General features: G+C 38.2%; 1 protein-coding gene across 4 annotated transcripts in view; it reads left to right on the top strand.

Moving 5' to 3' along the window:
• The window catches only part of FAR1 (fatty acyl-CoA reductase 1), a 72,370-nt gene extending 50,584 nt beyond the window's left edge, over positions 1–21,786 (top strand). For all 4 annotated transcript variants that reach the window (XM_007058691.4, XM_037899854.2, XM_043548901.1 and 1 more), the window contains 4 exons: positions 1,170–1,341; positions 9,447–9,576; positions 15,934–16,061; positions 18,767–21,786. In XM_007058691.4, the coding sequence (XP_007058753.2) occupies positions 1,170–1,341; positions 9,447–9,576; positions 15,934–16,061; positions 18,767–18,929 (593 nt within the window). In that variant the 3' untranslated portion in view covers positions 18,930–21,786. The remainder of the gene's footprint in view (positions 1–1,169; positions 1,342–9,446; positions 9,577–15,933; positions 16,062–18,766) is intronic.
• The last annotated feature ends 432 nt before the right edge of the window (positions 21,787–22,218 follow it).

Genomic DNA, 22,218 nt, shown 5'->3' on the forward strand with positions numbered 1-22,218 from the left:
ATTGATTTAGTTGTTTTACCTTTAAGTAGTTACATGAGGTATCAAAAACAGAAAAATAATCCTTAAATTTGGCCACCTATTTTCAACTCTTAACATATTTTGAATTAGTCTAATCTGTTTCTAATGTTAAAATATTGCAGACATATGATGTTACATATGAAAATGTAAGATTTCTAACATTTTAATGCATATGTTCTTATCTTTGATCAGAAGTTTTAATAGGTTTGGAATATGTTTATTCCAAATATTTCATTTCACAGACTGCCCTGTAGCTAGTTTAAAAGTAGTTCTAAGGATTTTCTTTGTACTAGGTTTTTTCTTATTTATGCAGTTACTTACACGCCCCACACACACACAGACACACACACGAAACTGAGTGCGCATATATAAATAAATAAAAACATTTCAACCATTTAATCTTGCAAGCAAACTGGTTGGTGAACTACTGGTTTTTACTTAAATCACAACTTACTTTGTGGTAAGAACACATTGTCTCCAATAAACCAATGTGAAAAATATGGGAGATGCTTAGAAAGCTGCAGTAAATGTGCATGTAACTACTTAAGGGCCCAGTCCTGCATGTCTTTCACAGCTAAAGTTTCTGTTGACCTCGGTGAGTGTTGGATGTGCAAGAAATGCAGAATAAAACCCTAAAACAAGTTTTTTCTTTAAATGTTTAAGAAGTGAATCATTTGGTAAAATGTCTTTTTGAAATGCAGATCAAATGTTTAGAAATGCCTATGATCTGATTAAAAGGAAAGTTAAAATAATTTGTATTATAACAGATGAGGATTAGGATTATTGCTAAATATATAGCATGCAAAGCTATTTTATTTAAATTATTTACAACCAGAAGATTGAATAGTTTTTTTTCTTAAGTAGGAAAGAGGAACAGAAAGAGAGAAGCTACAGTGACGTACAGTATTAAAAACAAACGAGAGTTGTGGGTATATGAAGTACCTCTTGTGACAAAGAGTGGCAGTCCAATAGCAATTCAAGTTGAACAGTTCCATAATTTTGTCTTAGCTGATGGGGGGTGTCAGATGTTAGGAAAGTTTTATATTTGAAATAACATTAATAAAAGTAAGTACTGTACTGTAATGTACTTTGAAAACCATTACATTTTACATGGTTATTATCAAACCTATTACACAACTTTTCTTCCTCAGAATACCATGTAATTTCCACTTTCAAGAGGAATCCTCTCGAACAGGCCTTCAGACGGCCCAATGTAAATCTAACCTCCAATCACCTTTTATATCATTACTGGATTGCTGTAAGCCATAAGGCCCCAGCATTCCTGTATGATATCTACCTCAGGATTACTGGAAGAAGCCCAAGGTAATGGTGGCTAGCTCTGTCTTACCTGTTCCTCTGATGTTTAAACAAACCCATGTTTACATGAAAATGCATATTAATATTGAATTATTTTCCAGATTTTTCTTGCTTATTAAGGTTGAGTCATCTCTCTAAATAAGGGGAGATCCTTGAATTCAAGACTTTTTCACCCCCTACCAGTAATGAGAATGCATTGTTTGTGTATTTTTATTTTGTTCTGGGATCTGAATAATCATTGTGATGTCAGGATAACTTGAATTCAAGACCTAACTACAGGCTCTCTCGGGATACTAAATATTCAAAATATTTTGATCCTTATTTTTCCTACAGAGTATTACCTAAATTTGAGTTTCAAGATGAATCCTTTAGAACAAGCACTAAGGCGCCCCAATGTTAATATCCGTTCCAACCCCCTTTTGCATCAGTATTGGACTGCGGTCAGCCATATACTACCTGCATTATTGCACGATGTTGTTCTCAGGTTGACAGGTCAGAAACCGTGGTAAGGAGGACAGTGCTAAAAGGTGGTGGAGATGATAATCGCATGAGCTTTACCTTAGATCTACTAATATAAGCAATAGCAATCAACTGGCTGGGTGTTCCGAGGGGATTAATGACTGTCTGGGAAGAGTTGACTTTGAGCTGTGCCTCAGGTTGGTAACGCTAGTCAGTCACTAAGCCCTAAGAAATGTCCTGCTCTGAGGTCGTTATTGCTATTATAAGCTGAATGTGGAGAAAAGAAATTCCACAAACATGCCACACAATTTTTATATTTTTGTTGTGGATGATGCAGTTTCGTTTCCTATATGCAGGACTTTTCCGTTAATTAATTACTTGTATTTATCTCAACATTCCATTCAGTTTATAATATTTAATTTCTTTATCGGGCTAACTTTTTTGAAGTGGGAAAATGGTATAATTTTTAGCTAAATAATAAAACTAAATTACACAGAGTGAGGTCTAAGTACTACTTCCTTTCCATTGTTCCAAACTTCAAAAGCAGTACAATTCTCTAGACTTCTCTGCTGCATTTATATGGCAAGCCTGTTTTTGGAAATAATTATTTTCCAACTACCTTGCCATCATAGTGCAGAGTTGAAATAGCATATATAATAGACAGTCATTCACTATCCCAGAATCTAGATCTTATTACGGGGAAAAACAGATTTGTCATCAGTACATAAAAAAAAATGACTCTTAATGGGCCAGTAGGAATATTTTAAGATTTATTTAACATGTGCCAGATCTGCTTGATCTTTAAATTGTCTCAATAAAAGGTATCGGCAAAAGGTGAAGAGAACACTCCCGTTTGCATATATCAACATGCAATAACATTTCTTAGATTGTAATATGTTCGGGGCACGAACCATCTCTTCTTTTTTTTTTTGCTTGTACAAAGCATAACACAGTGGGGCTCTAGCCTCTACATGCTACCGGAAGACAAATAATAATTTCTTATAGTAATTAATGATGTATACATTTAATAACTTTCCACTCCATCTGGCTAGCCTTTGGCTTCCATTACTAGATGACACAAGTTAGAGTAGCCCAGAGTCTTCCAAACATGGTGAAATCTGTACAGTGAAATGTGTACAGTGAAACTGACATCAATATTGTTCTCCCTGTAACGACTTCCCAATAGTGTGGTGTTTGTCATTGTCCTTTGTGTGCTATTTCTCTACTGTGTCTTGGAGTATTAACACACTTAAAATGATTTTCAGAAGCGTGTGTTCAATTGCGGTATCTAATATGGAAATAATGACATACTGTAAATGGGAAATCCACTATAACTTTTATTCCACAATGCTTTCTCATGTAATTGATGTATGATACTGCCAAAGGAGAAGGGAAATCTTAACAGAAGTAGAAGAACTTTTTTGAGGTTACTTCTACAGTTCAGACAAGTTGCATGAAATTCCCTATAGACTGTTCATCAAAGTAACAGGAGGAGCTGTGTGTTCACAGAATTCTTTCCAAATTCTTAGTCTTGCTTTACATGATCAAATCATGTTTTCTGACATGCTTCATTTACATTTTTATTCTTGAGGTGTCTTTTTTGTTTCAGAATTTCTGCACTTGGAGGAAACGTTAGAAAAATTAAAAGAAGCAATTTAAAACTCTTAGGTTAACTTAGGTTGCAGTGTCATACAAAAACTTCAGGAAGAAGTAGGGATGGGGAGGTTTAATACTTGCAAACAGTATGACTGTAGGGCTTGTATCTATAGGTCTATAAAATCATGACTGGTGTGAGAAAGTAAATAAGTGTTTACTCCACATAATACAAGAACTAGGGGTCACCAAATGAAATTAATAGGCAGCAGGTTTAAAACAAACAAAAGGGAGTATTTTTTCCACACAACACACAGTGAACCTGTGGAACTCCATGTCAGAGGATGTTGTGAAGGCCAAGACTATGACAGGGTTCAAAAAAGAACTAGATAAGTTAATGGAGGATAGGTCCATCAATGACTATTAGCCAGGATGGGCAAGGATGGTGTCCCTAGCCTCTGTTTGTCTGAAGCTGGGAATGGGCAATAGGGGATGGATCACTTGATTACCTGTTCTGTTCATTCCCTCTGGGGCACCTAGCATCGGCCACTGTTGGAAAACAGGATACTGGGCTTGATGGACTGATCCAATATGGCTGTTCTTGTGTTCTTCTTTTCTTTTAGGAATTGATGTGAGACTGATCTGATTTTTATAATTAGACGAATGCTGGGCTTTTTGATAAATGGTATAATAGTAGTCCTTGGCAGTGCTATTGGCAGCACATCCTTAGCTCAGAATGTGCTATGTGTGAAGAAATCTGACCACTTGTATTTAAAAACAACCCCCCCACCCCCAAAAAACCCCAACCCCGAACAATGCTTTGCACTTACCTCACTTGTATGTTTGTACAGTGCACAATAATGCCCTGTCCTCTAGGCATTACTGCCTTACAAATAATAATTCAGCACCTTTTATCTGAGGATTTCAGACTTACACTTACAAACACTAATTCATTAAAGCATCTCAGTACCCCTGTGGAAAGATGGAAGATATGGCAGTCATGAATTTAGAGATCCATCCAAAAGCTGTTTGAAGTAGTTGTAATAAAAAATGAAGTGATAAATGTGTAGCCAGGGGTAAAAATATTATTTTATGTGATCTTATTTCAAATCCAGGTTATCTAGAGTAGAGATTATTTTAACTTGCCTGTAAAATACCCCGCACGTTGTTGATTTATTATAAACCATGAGTGAATGAAGGGTACATTTACGCAGAAAATGGAAGTGTATTTTTCTATTGGGCATGAAAACTTCCCCTTTCAAGCCTGATGCATCTGTGAAGACTGCAAAGTTGTTGGAAAGATGTGTAGGATTTCAACTGATGCATAAATGTTGTACACTTGTATTGGAATTTTTAGCCATGTGAAAAAATGGACATAATTTAAGAAGACATTTAAAAGCTTACTGGATGCTTTAAGAAAACAATTTTAAAGAAACTAATGCTATGATTATTCAGGTCTGTCCTCAGTCACCTCCAGGTCTGTTCTCTTGGTGTTATCTTCCTAACTGAACCTTAAAACGTGCTGTCAAATGGCACAACAGTTAGCATTACAGCTAATGTTACAAGAGTCCTGGTGAAATCATTGTTGTATACCAACTGGTTTAAAGGAGAAAGCACAATATCTATGATCTGGAAGGTTGTAAGATGTATTCCAACTCCTCCACTGTAACTGGCCTTACTGCTTTGCATTTAAAACTGTTATCGCATGTCTCTGGTACTTGTCTCCTTTGGTTTTTGTGTGTGTGTGTGTGTGTGTCCGTGTGTTTGTTTTTTAAAAGGCATTTTGTGATGCTCAAGCCTTCGTGTGACCAGAGTATTGAATCCCAATCCCCATCCCCATGCTTTTGACCTAAAGTGATGTCTTAGCTGTCTATCTTTTGACATCCATCCCATCTGTGCATGCATACACGTTCTGTATTGTATAAAATGCACTAAGAGGGAATTATTGCCACTTCTAGCATCCACAGCTTACCTTGGAATTCCAGTGAAGTATAGCATATTTAGCTTGTACACAATCCCAATTTCTTAAATAGCATAAAGCATAGCATATTGCCCAGCTGCACCATTCCCTACTACTCAGATACTGAGCACCCATGAAGGAAAGAAGAGACAGATATATGTGGTGCTGGAATGTGCCATGTATCTGCCTTTCCTTTGTATGAGGTTTCTATGGGTTCCTTTGATGCAACTCTTTGTGTACTTAGGCATGAATATATGCCCCTCTATATGACTACCTTCCACAGCACACTAAAACCTTACAGATATGTTCTCCAGTCATGATCATAACATTCCAGGTGTTTGATGAACTACACAGCGGTGTTTGGCCAAGGACCTACCAGCATTCTGCTTAATGAAACCCATAGAAGCAGTGAATTAAGTATCTAGAAGAAAAGCAGCCAGATAATGGCTTTAAAAAATTGCTTGAGATTATTCTGTTTGGGGGATATAAATGTTTGTTTTATTACAAATTCTCTCCTGCACATTTCATGCCTTATATGAAGAAACTGCAAAAATTATGTCCTATTTAAGGTGGCAGATTTTTCTCAGTAACTCATTCTGTACGTAGAATACATGTGCAAACACCCACAGAGTTAAGAGCAATAGCAATAAAAGATTATCGAAAGGCTTATACATCAGCAGAGCTGTGAGTTAATGAAGGCACCAGCTCTTATTTTTCAATAGAACTATTTGTAACGTGGAGATGTTTTCTAGAAATTTTTTTTTGCAAAACTTTAATAAAGTAAGGGAGCTTTGAATGAAAGTTGTACTTTTGATGACGTACATATTTGAATTGCATAGTTAACTGTTTTAAAATCCTTGTTCATATTTACTATATTCTCTTTTCTTTTACTTAATTTTATGCTCATGAAAGTGTGGGATGAGTAGCACTGGCCAACCACTACAAATTATTGGCACATTCTCTCAGTGTGCCTCATTAACCATGGCTGGCATTTAGTTCTTTAAGATAAAGAAATATATTGAAAACCTCTGATCATTTTATGGTTGCTGGGAGAAAGTGTGATGCAGTATTATCTGATCATATTGTTCTGTTGCCTTGTTATTTGTATGTGTTTATTTACATATGTCTAACAATTGTCTTTGCAACAAACTTCAGGTTAATGTCTTCACAGTGGAACCTGATGCTCTTTGAGTCTCCTCAGATTTCCCACTTGCGGGTGAGGGATGGTACCCCCTGAAGTTGAATTACATTCTCTTCCAAAGCCTTGTCCATTGGAGCTGCACTAGTGTCTCCTGGTGATGTCATCTGCTGACGTCATCTGCTGACATCTTATTGTACATAAGGAAGGGTATTCCCTATCTACCTCAGTTCCTTCTCTTCTGCAACAAGGATCATTAGGAACCTTGCTACCTCTGCTTAGCAGATATTAACTCCCTGTTTAGTTTATCTTAAACTAAAATTAGATGGTCTCTTGTCAGAAGAAAGAAGAGCCCTTTCCTATTTGCAGTTGCGGAATGCTCAGAGCAGCCTAAGGCATTAAGCCAAGTTCTATTAGCTCATTCATTCACTGAGAATCAGACATCGTACACTATTTGATTGGTTTGGGCGAGGCCACTCCCTTTGACAATGAGCCAGAAGAGGAACTTTACCAGGATCTCCACACCACATGACCTCGTCTGAATAACTGTGGGTTCCTCCAGCTGGGGGGATTCCCTGTGGGGGGCCTTAGGGAGCCCTAAGAGTTCAGTTTGATATGGCTTGTCAGACTGTCTCACCGTACAAACATGGCATCAGCATGGTCTCTGTACCTGGTCCCAATGACTATGCTTCCACCACCACAACTTTCACTTCTACTGGCAGTGGCACCTGTGCAACCAGTAGCCTCACCTTGAACTCCAGCCTTGCTGATAAATCCACCAGTTCCAGTACCTGCTTAGTTATCCTTACTGGAATTGCCACTTCAGCTTCAGATAGGATGATGACAATGACTTCCCTATTAATGGGACATCAGCAGATGAAAACACTTGCCCTTCAGTGGTTTCCCCACCAGTTCCACAAGCCACTGAGCAGGACGCTGCTGCGGTTCCTGTGCAAAACCTGGATTACCTGTTTGATATCTTTCAGCCAAAACTTAAGGGTGGATTTTTTTCTCGCTATCTGAAAGTGCCTACTCAGTTCAGGTAGATAGCTTGCTGACACCCTTCTCGTTGCCAGTAGTCTCCTGCAGAGACAACAGATGTATCCAGTTCCAATGGAGGATTTTTCCTTTTTCTCCTAGCACTTCATTCCGAGGGCATGAAAAAAAATCGGAGCATAAAGATCTTACTCAGCTCCTGTAGACAAGGAAGTTCATGATTTTCCCACAAGTGGGAATGCACAGAGGTCCTTGAGGAAAGTTACTTACTAGTAACTGTTCTTTAAATCTCTTCTGTGCATTCATGCTTCTTGCCCTCATTCCCTCCTGTCTCAGAATTCTCTTCACATTTTGGGACTCCATGGTCCAGGAGAAAGAACTGAGGGTGCGGGTAGGGGTAGGGGGATAATGGCTGAACTCCCTTATACATTGATGTTGGCCATTGACCTCACTAAAGGGTGCATTCACATAGTTCAACGGACTTTGCTTTGGTTGAGGTTCCCTGACTTAACATCAAGGAGCGCCATATACCACCTACAAGTGTGAATGCTCAGAGGCAACTCTCAAAGAAGTTATCTGTAAGTGACCTTTGTTGCTCACTGTGAATGATCATTCAACTTTCTGAAGCAAATGTTGTGGTCCAAAAGCAGTTTCATATTGGTGGTGGGTTTTGCTTCTTGTTCCTCTCCATCCCCTTGTTTACACTGATCAGTGTATTCAGTTATAAGGATCGGACTGGAAATGATTGATTTGGAGTCTGCAAAAGCAGGAAAGAAATGGGTCCTTTTGTGAGCTAGTAAGGTAAAGGATGTTGGGTTGTACAAGTGTCATTTGGAACCATATATAACTTGACTGACTAGCCTTTGCATTACAATACCAAGCAGAATTCGCTGTCCTGGCAAGATGGAGAACTTGCTTATTATGCAAACTTCCATTCTGGGCAAAACTCATTGTTTCATGGATCCATGTTCAGATGTTCTGGTCAACAAGGAATTTGCCCAGATTGATTCTTATTATTGAATCCCACTGTACTCCTAATGTTATACTTTACAGAGTGGCTTAAGTTGGGCAATAAAGGATGATAGAATATTTCTGCATATTTGGGGCGATATTCTCCGGAGTGGCTGCTTTGCCACTGCTCTGTAGGCATTGCCACCTAGGAAGGGATCGCCCCTCTGCAAGGGGGATGCTCCATGGCATAGAGACCTTGAACCACTCCCTATCCTGTGGCCAACAAAGTGGAGACAAAGAATGGCAGCAGGGCCAGGCCATGCATTTGCTATGTCAATCCTCTGCTACTTGAGGCTGTTTCTAGCCGTAGTAGGGCTGCTCTAACTTGAGCCAGTTCCCCTGAACTCGAACTACCAGTAGACTTAGGGAAGTGCAAATATGATCTTTTATACCTTCTTTGCATACACTCTTCTCTTTTCTCTTTCTCTTTTCTCTTCTCTCCTCCCTCTCGCCCCCCATCAGCCACACCATAGAATTTGGCTGTAAATACTTTCCATCGAGTTAAATTATTATGCATAAGAATAGATATTTTTATTATGAATAAAAAGTCTTTTCAACCTGTTAGTGTTTTAGAATTTCAAGAAAAGCTAGTAGGAAGATGCTCTTCTAATATCTGTCTTCTTTTGTTATATTTCTTTTCTAAATACTTTGAAAGGTAGAACCATTAGAACGCTATTTTAGGTTGCTGAATCAAAATTTCGGATTGCAACAGCTGGCAAAGATTGGATCTCCGGTACATTTAAAAATAAAAATATAAAATGTGCAGGAATATTCTATTTATCTGTTAAAGGTAGTCATGCTTGGTGTGCTGGGTGATTTGGGAGTTGCTGTGTTGGTATTAATGCATTGTGTTATGGGGAAATTGAGATTGGTGGTTTGGATGGTATGGGTATGTTGATTTTGGACATGTTTTTTTGCTATTGTAACCTGTAAATCCCTTTCCTTGGGCAATAGGATGATGAAAACTATAACCCGTCTTCACAAGGCCATGATGTTAATAGAATACTTTACAAGTAATTCTTGGATTTGGAACACTGAGAATGTCAATATGCTAATGAACCAACTAAGCCCTGAAGACAAAAAGGCAAGTAATCTTTGTGTAACTTGCCTCCTGTCAGTCATTTAAGGATTTAAAAGAAGTGAATCTATTTACTTAAGACTGGGTAATGGAAGTTTAATTAAAATAAGTAATGTTTCTTTGTGATCCAGTTGGACCACCTATTTAAAAAAAATCAAACTGGTAGCTTCACTATAACTGTCTAAGATTTTTGTGTACACCATGAATAAGGTAGGTGTGTGTGTTTTCAAAGACCATTTCACCTATCAAATTTTTGCCCCTGGTGTGGTAAGGTGTAATATGGATAAAGCAGTTTTTAAAATATAAGGCAGCAGCATAACTTCATAATTTTTTTAAAAAATAACTATGTCCTTTTCATATGAGGGGGGAGAAGCTATGCTTGCAGAAACAATGTATGAAAATGGCTTCCCCCCATTTTGATAGTAAAAAATGGCTCCATGTTGTGATCTGTGAGAGTAGGACAATGCGTGATTATTGTGATGCTGGCAGACCAGGTACCAGTCCTTGCCCAAGCTTGAGGCCTCAGGTGAAGACTGACAAATTCACGATGAAAAACAATGTAGTTCCCCTATGTGTTAGCATAGTTAAGATGAGTACTGGATTTATAACTGTGTTTTGTATTTAGACTTCATGAAATGCTTGTGGGATGCTGCATGTATTAATCTCACTTATCTCTGTAGTCCATGGTACAAAGTTATATTGCGTGTTTGCATTGTAAATCTCTGTAATTGTGTAGCTCACCAAACAGTAGAAGCAGCATTGATTAAGGTAAAATGCTCGTCCTGTAGACAGGATGGCCCTTTGAAGGCAAATGATACGTTGTGGAGCATTAAAGAACAGAGACTTTGACTGACTGCATTCCTAACTCCCTCCAGGAAGGAGAGGTCTGCACATGAACTTGTCCATAAGCTTATATTTGCGGGTGAGGGCACATAAAAATTCGTGATAAGGAGCAACTGGATTTTTATGCTCTCTGGACTCTGGGGGGGGGGGGGGGGCAAAGATTCCTAAACATAAGCAAGAGATCCCCTGCTTCTTGGCATCGGTTAGCTCTAAAAGACATTCAGTGCTGACAGATTGCTGCAACTCTCAAGCTTTTGGAACCATAGACTGTAACTCATTTGTGTATATATGTTTGTCTGCTTTAACCTGTAAATAATGCTCTCATTTTTTTTCCTAGTTAACAAATCCATAGCTAGTTTTACTGTAGGATTGGCTACAAGCATTGTCTTTGGTGTGGGGTCTGAGATACAAATTGACCCGGGGTAAATGACTGGTCTGTTGGGACTGGAAGACCCCTGAATCTTTTGTGATCTGTGGTGTATTGCAACCAACTGTCACTAAGTCCAGCATGTCTGGGTGGCAAGATAGACTGGAATGCCCAAGGCAACTGTCTGTGACTCCATGATAAGTGCTTTAGGAGGTCACATTTGTTACTGGGTTGGTGAATTCTCATTATAGAACATACCACCAATTTGGGGTGCCTGCCCTGCTTTTTAATATTCCACCCAGAGGTTGGCACGCATAGTCATGAATCACTCCAGACAGTGTGACAATTGGTGTAGTGTTTGCAGGATTCACATGCCTCAGGTCATTTGGGCTTTTAGATCATAACGCCAGCGCTGTTAAAAGTTTAAATTTAATATTGAGAGTTTTTAAGAGTTAAAGATCACTCACAATGAGTGAATCACAGTCATATCATAGTCTTGACACAAAAGGCCTTGGAAAGTTATGTAAAAATAGGGGAATAGCCCATTAAAGCCTCAGATTAGGAACTGAGAGCTTGGCTCATAAGCTTTGACCGGGGTCCGAGGGCCCTGCTTCCCCAGACGCTGCAGGGGAACAGGCCCAATTGCAGTACCTGGCAGCCCAGGAAGTAACAAGAGCAAGAGAGAATGATGGCAGAGCTGCTGATCAGGGATACCAGAGAAGCCAAGGAGGCTGAGGAGAGATCACACTGAAGACACGTGGAACATATGGCAGCAGTCAAAGCCAACAAACAGATTGAAGAGAGAGCCTACCGGAGACTCATGGAACAACAAGAGAGCTCACACATTGCAACTGAAAATACTGGTGCATTCTCAGCCAATGAATAGCTTCCCCCTCCTCCCCTCCGGCACCAGGGAGTAGGAGAGAATCTGCCTGACTTACAAAGAGATGGACTGTGTGGAAGAGTTCCTGTCTGCCTTTTGAGAGATTGTATGGTATCCACAAGATCACAGAGGATAAGTGAATGCCTGTTCTCTTGACCAGATTAATCAGGAAAGCCAGAGAAGTTTTTAATGATATGGAGGAGGTGATGCTAAGATGTATAAGAAAATTAAAAGAAAATCTATTGAAAAGGTTTGATTACATCTGAGTCCTGTCAATTGAAATATAGAAATATTAAGATGTTTGACAATATCACTTGTTGAATATCTGCATAAAATGTGTAATTTTACAAGAAAATGGATAATGGGGGCAGAGACTGAAGGTGATTATGAAAAACTCTTTGATCTGATGGCCCAGAAGCAATTGTTATGGGCGGTTATACATGAGGTGAAGGCAGCCATCTGTGACAAAAAGCCTTGCACGGTTTTCGAGGCTGCAGAAATTGCTGATGAATATGTTCAATCAAGGGCTCATGGGGGGTGAAAATACCAGGGGAAGGGAAATTCTCCTGTCCCCCATGTTAAGAGGGAGAAGGGGTGTGGGAATAAACTTAACCCCAATTTTGATTTTAAAAAAAGACCAAAGGGAGCCCAGGTTTTAAATCCCCTTACCCTAAGGGAAGGTTGGTAGTCTATCATTTTGGGGCTCCCAGACATGTAAAATAGCCCAAAACGTAAGGTCACCCTACAATCCACACCCACAACCCCCACTGTGAGTGCCACTATCATTGGCCTGTATAAATGACTTGGCTCAATACATGCCTGTTCAGTCTAGTCCAAACAAATAAAAAAATTAAATCTGAGTCTAAAAACTGTTTTCTAACATGGATTAAATAAGTGATGTGGGTGAATGCCTCAGCTGAGCGTTAATATAGTTTTCAGACAAAAATAAATCCACAACCACATTATTTAGGAAAAACCATCCTGAAATCTGCTAGCAACAATAATATTTAAAGTACAGTCTTGCTTCTAGGGACAGGGCCTGGAAAAAGATCAAGCGTCACTCTTCTATTACAATCCCAGTCTTTTTCCAAGACAAGAAAATGTTTGAGAAGCAACTCAGAGCAATCTTTGAGACAGCAGACTTATGCTTGTTTACTCATTTTGTACAAAGTACATAAATCCAGGAACAAAGAGAACAAGCTCCATGTTTATCAGTTCTTGGTTGGTCTCTTTCAGGGGCTGTATTATATAGCAGTAATAAGGCTCTTGAACCAAAATTCAGAAAGTGCAGTTAAAACTAAATAACTTTAATTGCCCTGTGTCTCTTCTGACACAGTTGTCTTTGTTTAGTATGTGTCAGGGCCTTTTTGTTCTCTTGATTACATACACTCAGACTGCAGCAGAAGAAACAACCAGTTTCCATGTTTGTTCTCTAAGTTATGTCATAACCCAACTCAGTCTTCAGCACTGATGGAAAAAGTTATGCAAAGTTTCTTGTCTTCTTCCAGAGTTACCAAGTGGTTTTCAGATAGTGTGAAAGATGTTGCTAAAGCAGGAATATATGGTTCTTTTACCCGTAGAATGTCTTCTACAGCAAGGATACATTTGTGGAGTACGTGTATCTTAAGTACGTGATGTAGCACTTTGTAAACTTGGTAAGATTCACTCTGAAAAAGCACATCTAAGCCGGAGAGGCGATAAAAGTAATTATAATAAACTCAATATAAAAAGTGCAAATTATCTGAGGAACTCCAAACATTTTTATTAAATGGTATCTAAACCTCATTTACCATCAACAGAAGTAGAATTATTTTATACTGGTTGGTGCTGAGCACCTACAACTTACCTTGGGCTGGTCTTCACTAGATGATTTCATAATGTTTGAATGGTATTATGAAGAGTTGAGTTTGCAGACAGGATGCTGAAAACTATTTATCCTGGTCAGTTGTGGCCAGCATTGTGGATGCTAATACAGTTCTTCACTAGAAGACCATCACATTTGAACAAGAATCTTATAGGTTCATATCCATAGTACCTAGGCATCAGCACAACTAATATATGTACCTAGATGGGAGCACTTTCATTGGTCAAAAATGTTTTATTTTGGTTTGGAGGCTTTGAACGGATGATTTCCTCCCCCATTTCTTCTTTCAACTAAAAATTGAGCTCTCTGTTCTTCTATTCCCTCCTCCCACCCATGCTCATTCTGGATGAAGGCACACTAGAGCGTGTGCATGCAATCATAAATGAATGGTGAGGTGCAAAACCTGAAAGTTAATGAAAACAATTAGTAAAGAGCAAGATAAACATACAGTGGGTAAAGCAATGTAAAATAAAAACAGTATTAAATTAACATTGATGTTATATAAAATATCCTGTGAATAATTGAGTGACACTAAATGAAAGTAACCTAGAAAAAGCAAATGATAAAGACTCGTGTTCCCAAAACCTATTTTAAAAGTTAAAATCATCCCAAAATTCAGGGTAAAGAGTCTGTCTGAAATAATGAGCAAAACCTAGTGCAGCTACTTCTCTTCCATTAACCTAGAGATGTTGTGGTGTTCTGATTTTAAGTTTGAAGGCTGTGCAGATTTTAATGGGAGAGTGGACACACTGCACTTTATACTTTTTGATCAAACAGAACAGCCAGTTGGTATCTGTGTTTTGAAACTTAATCCCAGATCATCTTCCTTAAATAAGCAATTCTGGACTGCTGGTCTCTTGTTCTGACCTTCAGGGGAATAAGAACATACTTTGGACTGCTGCAAAGCCACCAAAAGCCTTTGCCCTACAGAGAGGTGTCCTAAAATTGAAGAATGTGCACAAAGTAATTGTTGAACAATTTGAAAGTTAAATAATGGAATTTCTTTCTTGATGTGAAATGAAAATAGGATTTAAAATGTTTTAAGATATTAAACTTGACTTTTGAGTGCTTTCGAGCATAATTCATATTGGCACTAGAAAGTTTTATTTCTAGATTGTTTGACAGTATATTTGCATTTTATATGCATGTCTTGAAATGTATGTTAATCTTCTCTATATTTTGAGTATTTGAGTTAAGATTAATTGCTGGGGGAAGGAGGAGGAAAGAGGAGACTGTCTCCTCAGTTGTAGTGGGTTTATTTTTCCTGATATTTTCCAGTGATCCAAGTGAACTGTGAAGCTGCTTATTTTGTGAATTGGCAGCATGGATGCTCAGGAGTTAGCACAGGGGTGGGCAAATTGTTGGCCTGAGGGCCACACTGGGGTGTGAAACTGTATGGAGGGCCGGGTAGGGAAGGCTGTGCATCCTCAAACAGCCTGGCCCCTGCGCCCTATCCGTTCCTTCCCACTTCCTGCCCCCTGACTGCCCCCCTCAGAACCTCTGACCCATCTGAACCCCTGCCCCTAACCGCCCCCCAGGATGCCACCCTGATGCATCCGATGAAGTGAGCTGTAGCTCACGAAAGCTTATGCTCAAATAAATTGGTTAGTCTCTAAGGTGCCCCAGTACTCCTTTTCTTTTTGCGAATACAGACTAACACGGCTGTTACTCTGAAACCTGTCACAGTGATGAAGAAACTCTCTTAGGTGGTAACCACATAGAATACATACAGAATGTAAAGTCCTACAAGTCAAGTGTGTTTTAAAAGAACTACACAGGTGACATAGAAAATGGCTGAAGGACTAAAATAACAAAATCTTAGACCATTCAGTCTATTGCAGCATTAAATAATACTAAAGAATAACGTAAATGCCATCAATTTGAATACATGGAAAACCATAGTATAAATGCCTAGGTCTCTTTAGACGGTTTGTCTACACTCGGGCTTACAGTGGTGTAGACGTGCAGGGTCCTAGAGCCCAGGCTGCAGCCTGAACGCCTGCATCACAATTAAACAACCCTTTAGCCTGAGCCCAAGTCAGCTGGCATGGGCCAGCCGTGGGTTTTTATTTGCAATACAGACATACCCACCAACTCTGTAAGGCAAAGCAACATACTTCTAAGAAATTTTCCAGATGGGGAAAATGAGTCAGAGTCATTAGCTATCTTACTGAAGGTCACACATTAAGCCTGTGGTGAGGCCAGAAAAGAAAATCTAGATCTTTGGCCTTTGGGGTGTGTGTTTTTTTTTTTGTGAAAGCACAGGACACTGTTATTTCCTTGTAATTATTCTGTGATGGAGGTATCTGACCGTGACTTGTTCTTGCGTTATGAGACTGATGTGTAAAGTTAATGTAATGATTTTTTTCTTAAAAGTTTTGACCATTAGGTTCTCTTTTTATGTAGGTGTTTAATTTTGATGTTCGACAGTTACACTGGGCAGAATACATGGAGAACTACTGTATGGGAACTAAGAAATATGTATTGAATGAGGAAATGTCAGGTCTCCCTGCAGCTAGGAAACATTTGAAGAAGTAGGTTTGCATTTCAGTTATTTCTTAATATATTTCCCTTTCTGCGTATTGTTTTTCCTTTCCTTGTCTACCTCAGTCCCTTCTTGCCCTATGGCTTAATCATGCTTTATTAATATAATTTTAATGGAGTAAACTATTTCCCCTCTGACTGACAAAGTGATCAATCCATTCTTACCAGAGTTCGTTGTAATGCTTTGGAAGACTGGTTCTGTGTGGAAATGAAAGGGTCTGTCTTGTGTTCCCTCGCTTTGGAATAGAGGAGCCACTCTCTCAGTTGGTTCTGCTGTCTGCTGAGTCCTTCTGGTGTAGCTCCTCTTCTCTCCTTCCTAACCCTCCTGACATTGCCCCCAACCGCCCTATACAATGGGCAATGCATTGTTGCCATGAAACTGTTCTGTCCAGTTCAGTATTAGGAATGCTTCAGTCTGAGGTAGACTTTTCTAAATTAAACTTTCTTTGAGCTGAAAGAGTTTTGGGCTCTGGAGTGTCCTTTTTCTCAGGTCTGGTGTTCAGTCTGGACTGGGAGCCTGTTTAGCCATATACAGCCACCAGCTGCCTAGAGTTTGAAGGAATCTACTTCTTGAATCTAGGACTGATGTGGGGGGCTTAGCAGAGGATTGGCCCTTGAGATAAACTACTACTGCATAGAACTGTTTCCCCGGACGGAAGACGGATAGGCTTTCACAGTGTGGGAGTAAGAGAGTGGCCTGGATTTAGTATCAATGGGGAGAGAGACATTTGGCTATGACATGAAACAGTAACTGCACTGCAGAAGGTGGGCAAATACCAGCTTTGGAAAAAATGGCATGCAAAGCAATTTCGTTTCTGTTTCCTGGGTACCTGAACTTTGGCTGGGATCCTTTCTTCCATCTGCTTTCACAGTGCCAACTGGGTTACTGTCCAAATTCGGTAGTCCGTGAATTCTACCCCTTTCAATATGTAAATTTGTTAGGACTTCGTGAATGAGAGAGGTTGGCTTATTTTCTTTGAGTGGTCTGACCAATCTGCATGCAGAACATACCAGTTCTACACAGGTTGTAATCAGTAAAAACATTTTTACCCTTTCTGGAAGCATTTGTGGCCATTCAGGCAGAGAAGGGGAGGAGCAATGTGCTGCTTTGTCTTATCTCTAGTAAGATAAAGAAAAGACTGAGCTGCACAGCAAGAAGAGCCAGTTAAAGATCACCAGAGCTTTGTCTATTGGGGAGTTCTGCTGCCAGTTACGAAGGAAGAGTGAGAGGAGAACTTGGTGTCGTCTAGTGCCTGGAAGCACAGTAATATAGTAGCTACAGTTGTGGTGCTTAGATGAATTGGACACTACGTGAAAATAAACAAAAAGCCACTAAATAACTTGCATTAAGGCAGCTTTGACTGTCTTCAGCATCTCTCATATTCAGATACTGAGCAACACTTGTTTATCACAAACTGTGACTGGCTTCCCTTGTCAGTAACTTTTCTTCTGTGTTACTATAGAGGTCCCATAGTATCTACATGTATAAAGTTGTGTTATAATCCCCACTGCTTTTTATATGTAAATCCTACACAGCTGATTATGAGAACATTTAAATATTTTTGACCTGATGCGACAGTGATATGAGCTCTGGAAATTCATAAACTTAGTCTTCTTGATATGTAGATTTCAGTGCAATGTTTACAGTGCTTAGAAGTTGTAATAATCACAATGTCTTTTTTTATTATTATGTTTGGTGTGAAGAAGGATCTGTTTGGCCAACAGAGTGTTTTAAAATTCACCAAGCAGTTCATCTAGCTTTGTAAAGAGGAGAATCAATTTAATTACTTATGTCTACTGTAAGAACAGATCTCGCTCCAGTCAGGGAGCAAGAGAACACTTTTTGTATGATACAAATAGTGTTATAACTTTTTTTATAGAGGCTGCAAACAGGCAAATGATTCAGCTGATCTAGAGAGTGAAGTACTATTGTGTCTGTTTGGCTGCATTTTGTTTTTGAGCTGTCTGCAATAGTCATACTAATTGTGCTTATTTTAAATAAAAAAAACAAACTGAATGACGGCAGATTAGAGAAGCTACAAAGTCCTGTTACATGGTTCAGGGACACGATCTTCGATTCACACCTCTGAAGATAGTCTTCAGAGATGCATTACAAAGTAAATTAAATGTTTTTAAGCTTTTAAAATAGTCTGAGATCCTGTCTTCAAAAAGAGTAAGTCTAAAGTTGTAGGTGAGTTCTAGGGTTCCCATATCTGAAAAACCCACTCTTCCCCCCCCCCCCCCCCCCCCCAGCCAGTCAGTCAGTACTGTGTATCTTAAACCTGTTAAAGAAACGAATGGTGCATGTTCTGGAAACTAAGAATTAGTGTCCTTTCTAAAAATACATTGGAAAATGACCATGTGTTGGCCTTGAATTTGCTTGATAAATACCCTTCACTGTTGGCATATTACATTTCTGTTTATTCTGTAGTACGGTTTCTAACCCAGTTATGTGGCTTTCCTCTCCATTCCTGCCAAGCCCCTTTCTCAATGATTAATCTGGGATGACTGCAAATGAGCTGCTGCCCCTTCGTTCAGTTAATTTGGCCCACAGTGCAACTTGGGGTGTGAGAAATGTGGAATGCCTTAAATTCCATAATAAATTAGAGGTTGCACTTCTATAGCATCTTTCATCTGCAGAGCTCAGTGTTTTCTCAACACTTAAAACTTTTACATTTCTTTAATTCTTTCCTAGGTTAAGGAACATACGTTATGGCTTCAATACAGTCCTTGTGATCCTGATCTGGCGTATCTTTATTGCAAGATCACAAATGGCGAGAAACATCTGGTACTTCGTGGTTAGTCTGTGTTACAAGTTCCTCTCCTACTTTAGAGCATCCAGTACTATGAGATACTGAAGAGAAGAATTTTTAGCATTAGGACATCTATGCATATGGTGGTCTAACTGCACAAAGCCTGTAAAATGTACTTAGTCATCTCATCTTTTGTAAAAACATGAAATCATCTTAGACCTGGAGTGTGAAATATACAGTTCAGTATATGTAATGTTTAATTGTGTATTCCATGAAAACTTAGAGAATAAAACAGTTGAATACTGGATCAAATTGGCATTAGACAAATGTGTTAGCCTTACAAACAAAAATCTATCCACAGCAAGTTTAACTCTTTGGCCTGGGGAGAAACGTTTGGATCATTGACCAATATAACTGTGTAATTCTGGAATGCATTTGATTGAAATCTGCCTTAACAAGTAACTTCTAATTTTAATTTTTACTGTAAATAGGCACATTCAGTAAGAAGAACAAAATATTGACTCAGTTTGTAGACCTATTTATTTGAGACTCCTAGATTAGTGAGTTTTGTCCCGTTACAAGCCCATATGAGTGACTGTGGATCTTTGTAAATTACTGATAGCTTCTTATGTTGTTCTGTTCTTGACTTTTAGCACCTTTCCCTCACTTCCTTCCTCAAAGATTGTAAGGCTATGATGAAGACTCCTTCAGTAAAAGAAATGCATCACTCTTAATTGAAAGGCTAGTTGTCTGATCTAGTCTTCAAAATGTGTACACACATTAATTCTGCCCTTAGATACTGGCATGAAACTCCCATTAAAGTCAGTGAGAACCATCTGCATGTCGGAAAGCAGAATCAACCCTTTTATTGAAAAAAGAAATAAAAGGAAAGGAAATATGACAGTAAAAAGAACAGAGATGCAAGTTGTTGAATTTCTTCGCACTAGATGATGGCTAGATCAGGAACACAGAGACAATGCATTAATAATTACACACCTAGTTCAAGATTAACCTCTTCAGAGGAATTTCCATATCCTTTGCTACTATTTATATTATTCGTAGAATATTTTTTAAGCTCTGGTTGGCTAAGACAAATTGTATATTCTCTGTCACATACCTTGCTAAACCATTTTTATCTATCTCCAAGAATCATGATCTCAACAAAATTCTCTTACTATGTGAAGGATTGAAGTTAATGTACTTGCAAAAAACACATTAAAAATGATCCAACACAAACCTGCATTTCACTGGGGAGGTAGGGAGAAGAGGAATCCTGCACGTCTTAAATAAATTAAGAATTTTTTAAGTTTACAATATTTCGTAGCAAACTCTTGGCTAAAATTGAAGAAATATATTTTTCTGCATGTCTATTTTGATTTAGCAGGATAAATACATATTGAATAACTGCAAGAAACAGCTGAATTCTATTTTAATGTAACACTTAATGAATTTCCCTTTATATCTCAATTGCCTACAATTCTATTTTAAAACATTTTTAACATTGCTTTTATTTGACACACCTACATGGTATGTTCTCATTAAAATGATCAGTTTGTGCTGTACTTAAATCCAGTATGTGTTTTTTGAATATGCCTGGAAAGGTAAATTTTGAGTTAATCATACAAAAATTACATAAAACATGTATACATATTTGTTTTCTTGTCCCATTTGAAGTAAGTGTGCAATGAGCTTATTTTGCTGTTCTTGTGAAAAGCTAACTTTAAAGGAAAACACTTTATTTCACGTGAGTGTATATCCAGTTTTGGAAAGAATAGCTTCCTTTGTTGAAGCTAAATACTCTGTAATAAGTACTTAAAACCTTGCCTCCTTTTAAAGATACTTGTGTGAATATTCTTTACAGTGATACAAAACTATAATGGTTTCGGACCACACCATGACGTGTGAGAGACCTCCGACAATGGTTGAAAGTGCAATAAATTGTGGCTTTTGTGATTCGAAGTGTTACACTTAACTGTAATATCCGTGATGTATTTGTCATAGCTGCCTCCCTGTACATCTTCTGTTATTGGACTTGAAAATATGCTGTTAATGAAATGTAGATTTTCTGCAGAAGGTGTCTGGAATCCGATGACCCACTTTTTCCATTCTTGGTATGTGGGTGAACTTGGAAAGAGGCCCAAATGTATCAAGATTGTGAAATTAATAGTTAAACAGCTTTTTCGCTCTGTAACCATAACTTGTTTTTACATAGTTCCTTTAATGATGATTCCTTTAAACTGAGCAACTGAGAACTGTGAAGCCACTGAGCTGATTTTCTTGTCCATAACACTCTTTAAAGGAATCTCTGCTATTGAATGAATAAATTACTGAACTAACTGCATCATTTTGAGCATAAGGATCTCTAGTCTTTCCCATGTAAACTTAACCATTTAAAAACCCCAAGCTTTTCTTTACAATTGAGATTAATGTTAGTTGTGGATTACTATTTTTGTTTCATACACAAACTCATCAGTCACCCTGTTTAATTCATGATAGTGACTTATCACATTAAGTACATTTATTTTGTCATTCCACATGACTCAGCCATTAAAATTGTATCTGAAGGCCCTTTTTTTCCATACAGGACACTTTGGGTTTTTTTGTTTTTTTTTCATATTAATGTTTGCAGTTTTCTGTTTCCAGAACCATAAATATTAATGAGAACATACTGGATCTATATTTTGATACCGTAAGGTTAATGTGTCCTGTAACTCACTAAATAACAGTGAAATCTGACATGTTAAGTAGGAGGAAGAGCAGTCTGAAAACCGATGGTCATTAAACAGGTATACCGGTATTTAAAATATGGGACCAAGGGAAAAGTGCTTTTTCCTATAATGGGATTTTCTGCCATAGGAACAGATACTCTAAAAGAAATGTTAAATCTGTAAGCTTTTATAAGACATAAATAGAAACATCGGGTGCCTTTGTTTGTAAACCAAAAATAAACAAATCCCTTAAATATGCTGTTTATAATATTTATTGCATCTTTACATATACGGAATTTCTCAAGTTTTGAGTTAAATTGTGTGGAATACTTAATTCAAAATAGTATTTACAGAATTCAAGGTTATACTATCTTGATAAGCTCTTTGTAGTTACATGTGCATTTTTGTGTTTTCTTATCCTTACCAGCTAGACCTGTATCTCTCGTACTCTTGTTTTTATTTAAGAGGACCAAGCACAGACTAAGATTTTTATGAGGTATTGCTAAAGTGCATAGCTAGGAATATTTGGTTATATTGAAGTTTGTTACTCATTATCACCATCTCTTTGTTGGTAATGTCAATTTCTGTATATCTGAGTGCATGAATACTTCCTTTTTCAGCTAAAAGGGGTGAAGGTTAGGAGGAAAATGTACCTAAAGATGAAACCTAAGGAAATACTAGTTAAC

Source organism: Chelonia mydas, chromosome 6, assembly GCF_015237465.2.
Source record: "Chelonia mydas isolate rCheMyd1 chromosome 6, rCheMyd1.pri.v2, whole genome shotgun sequence".
In the NCBI taxonomy this organism is placed as follows: domain Eukaryota; kingdom Metazoa; phylum Chordata; order Testudines; family Cheloniidae; genus Chelonia; species Chelonia mydas.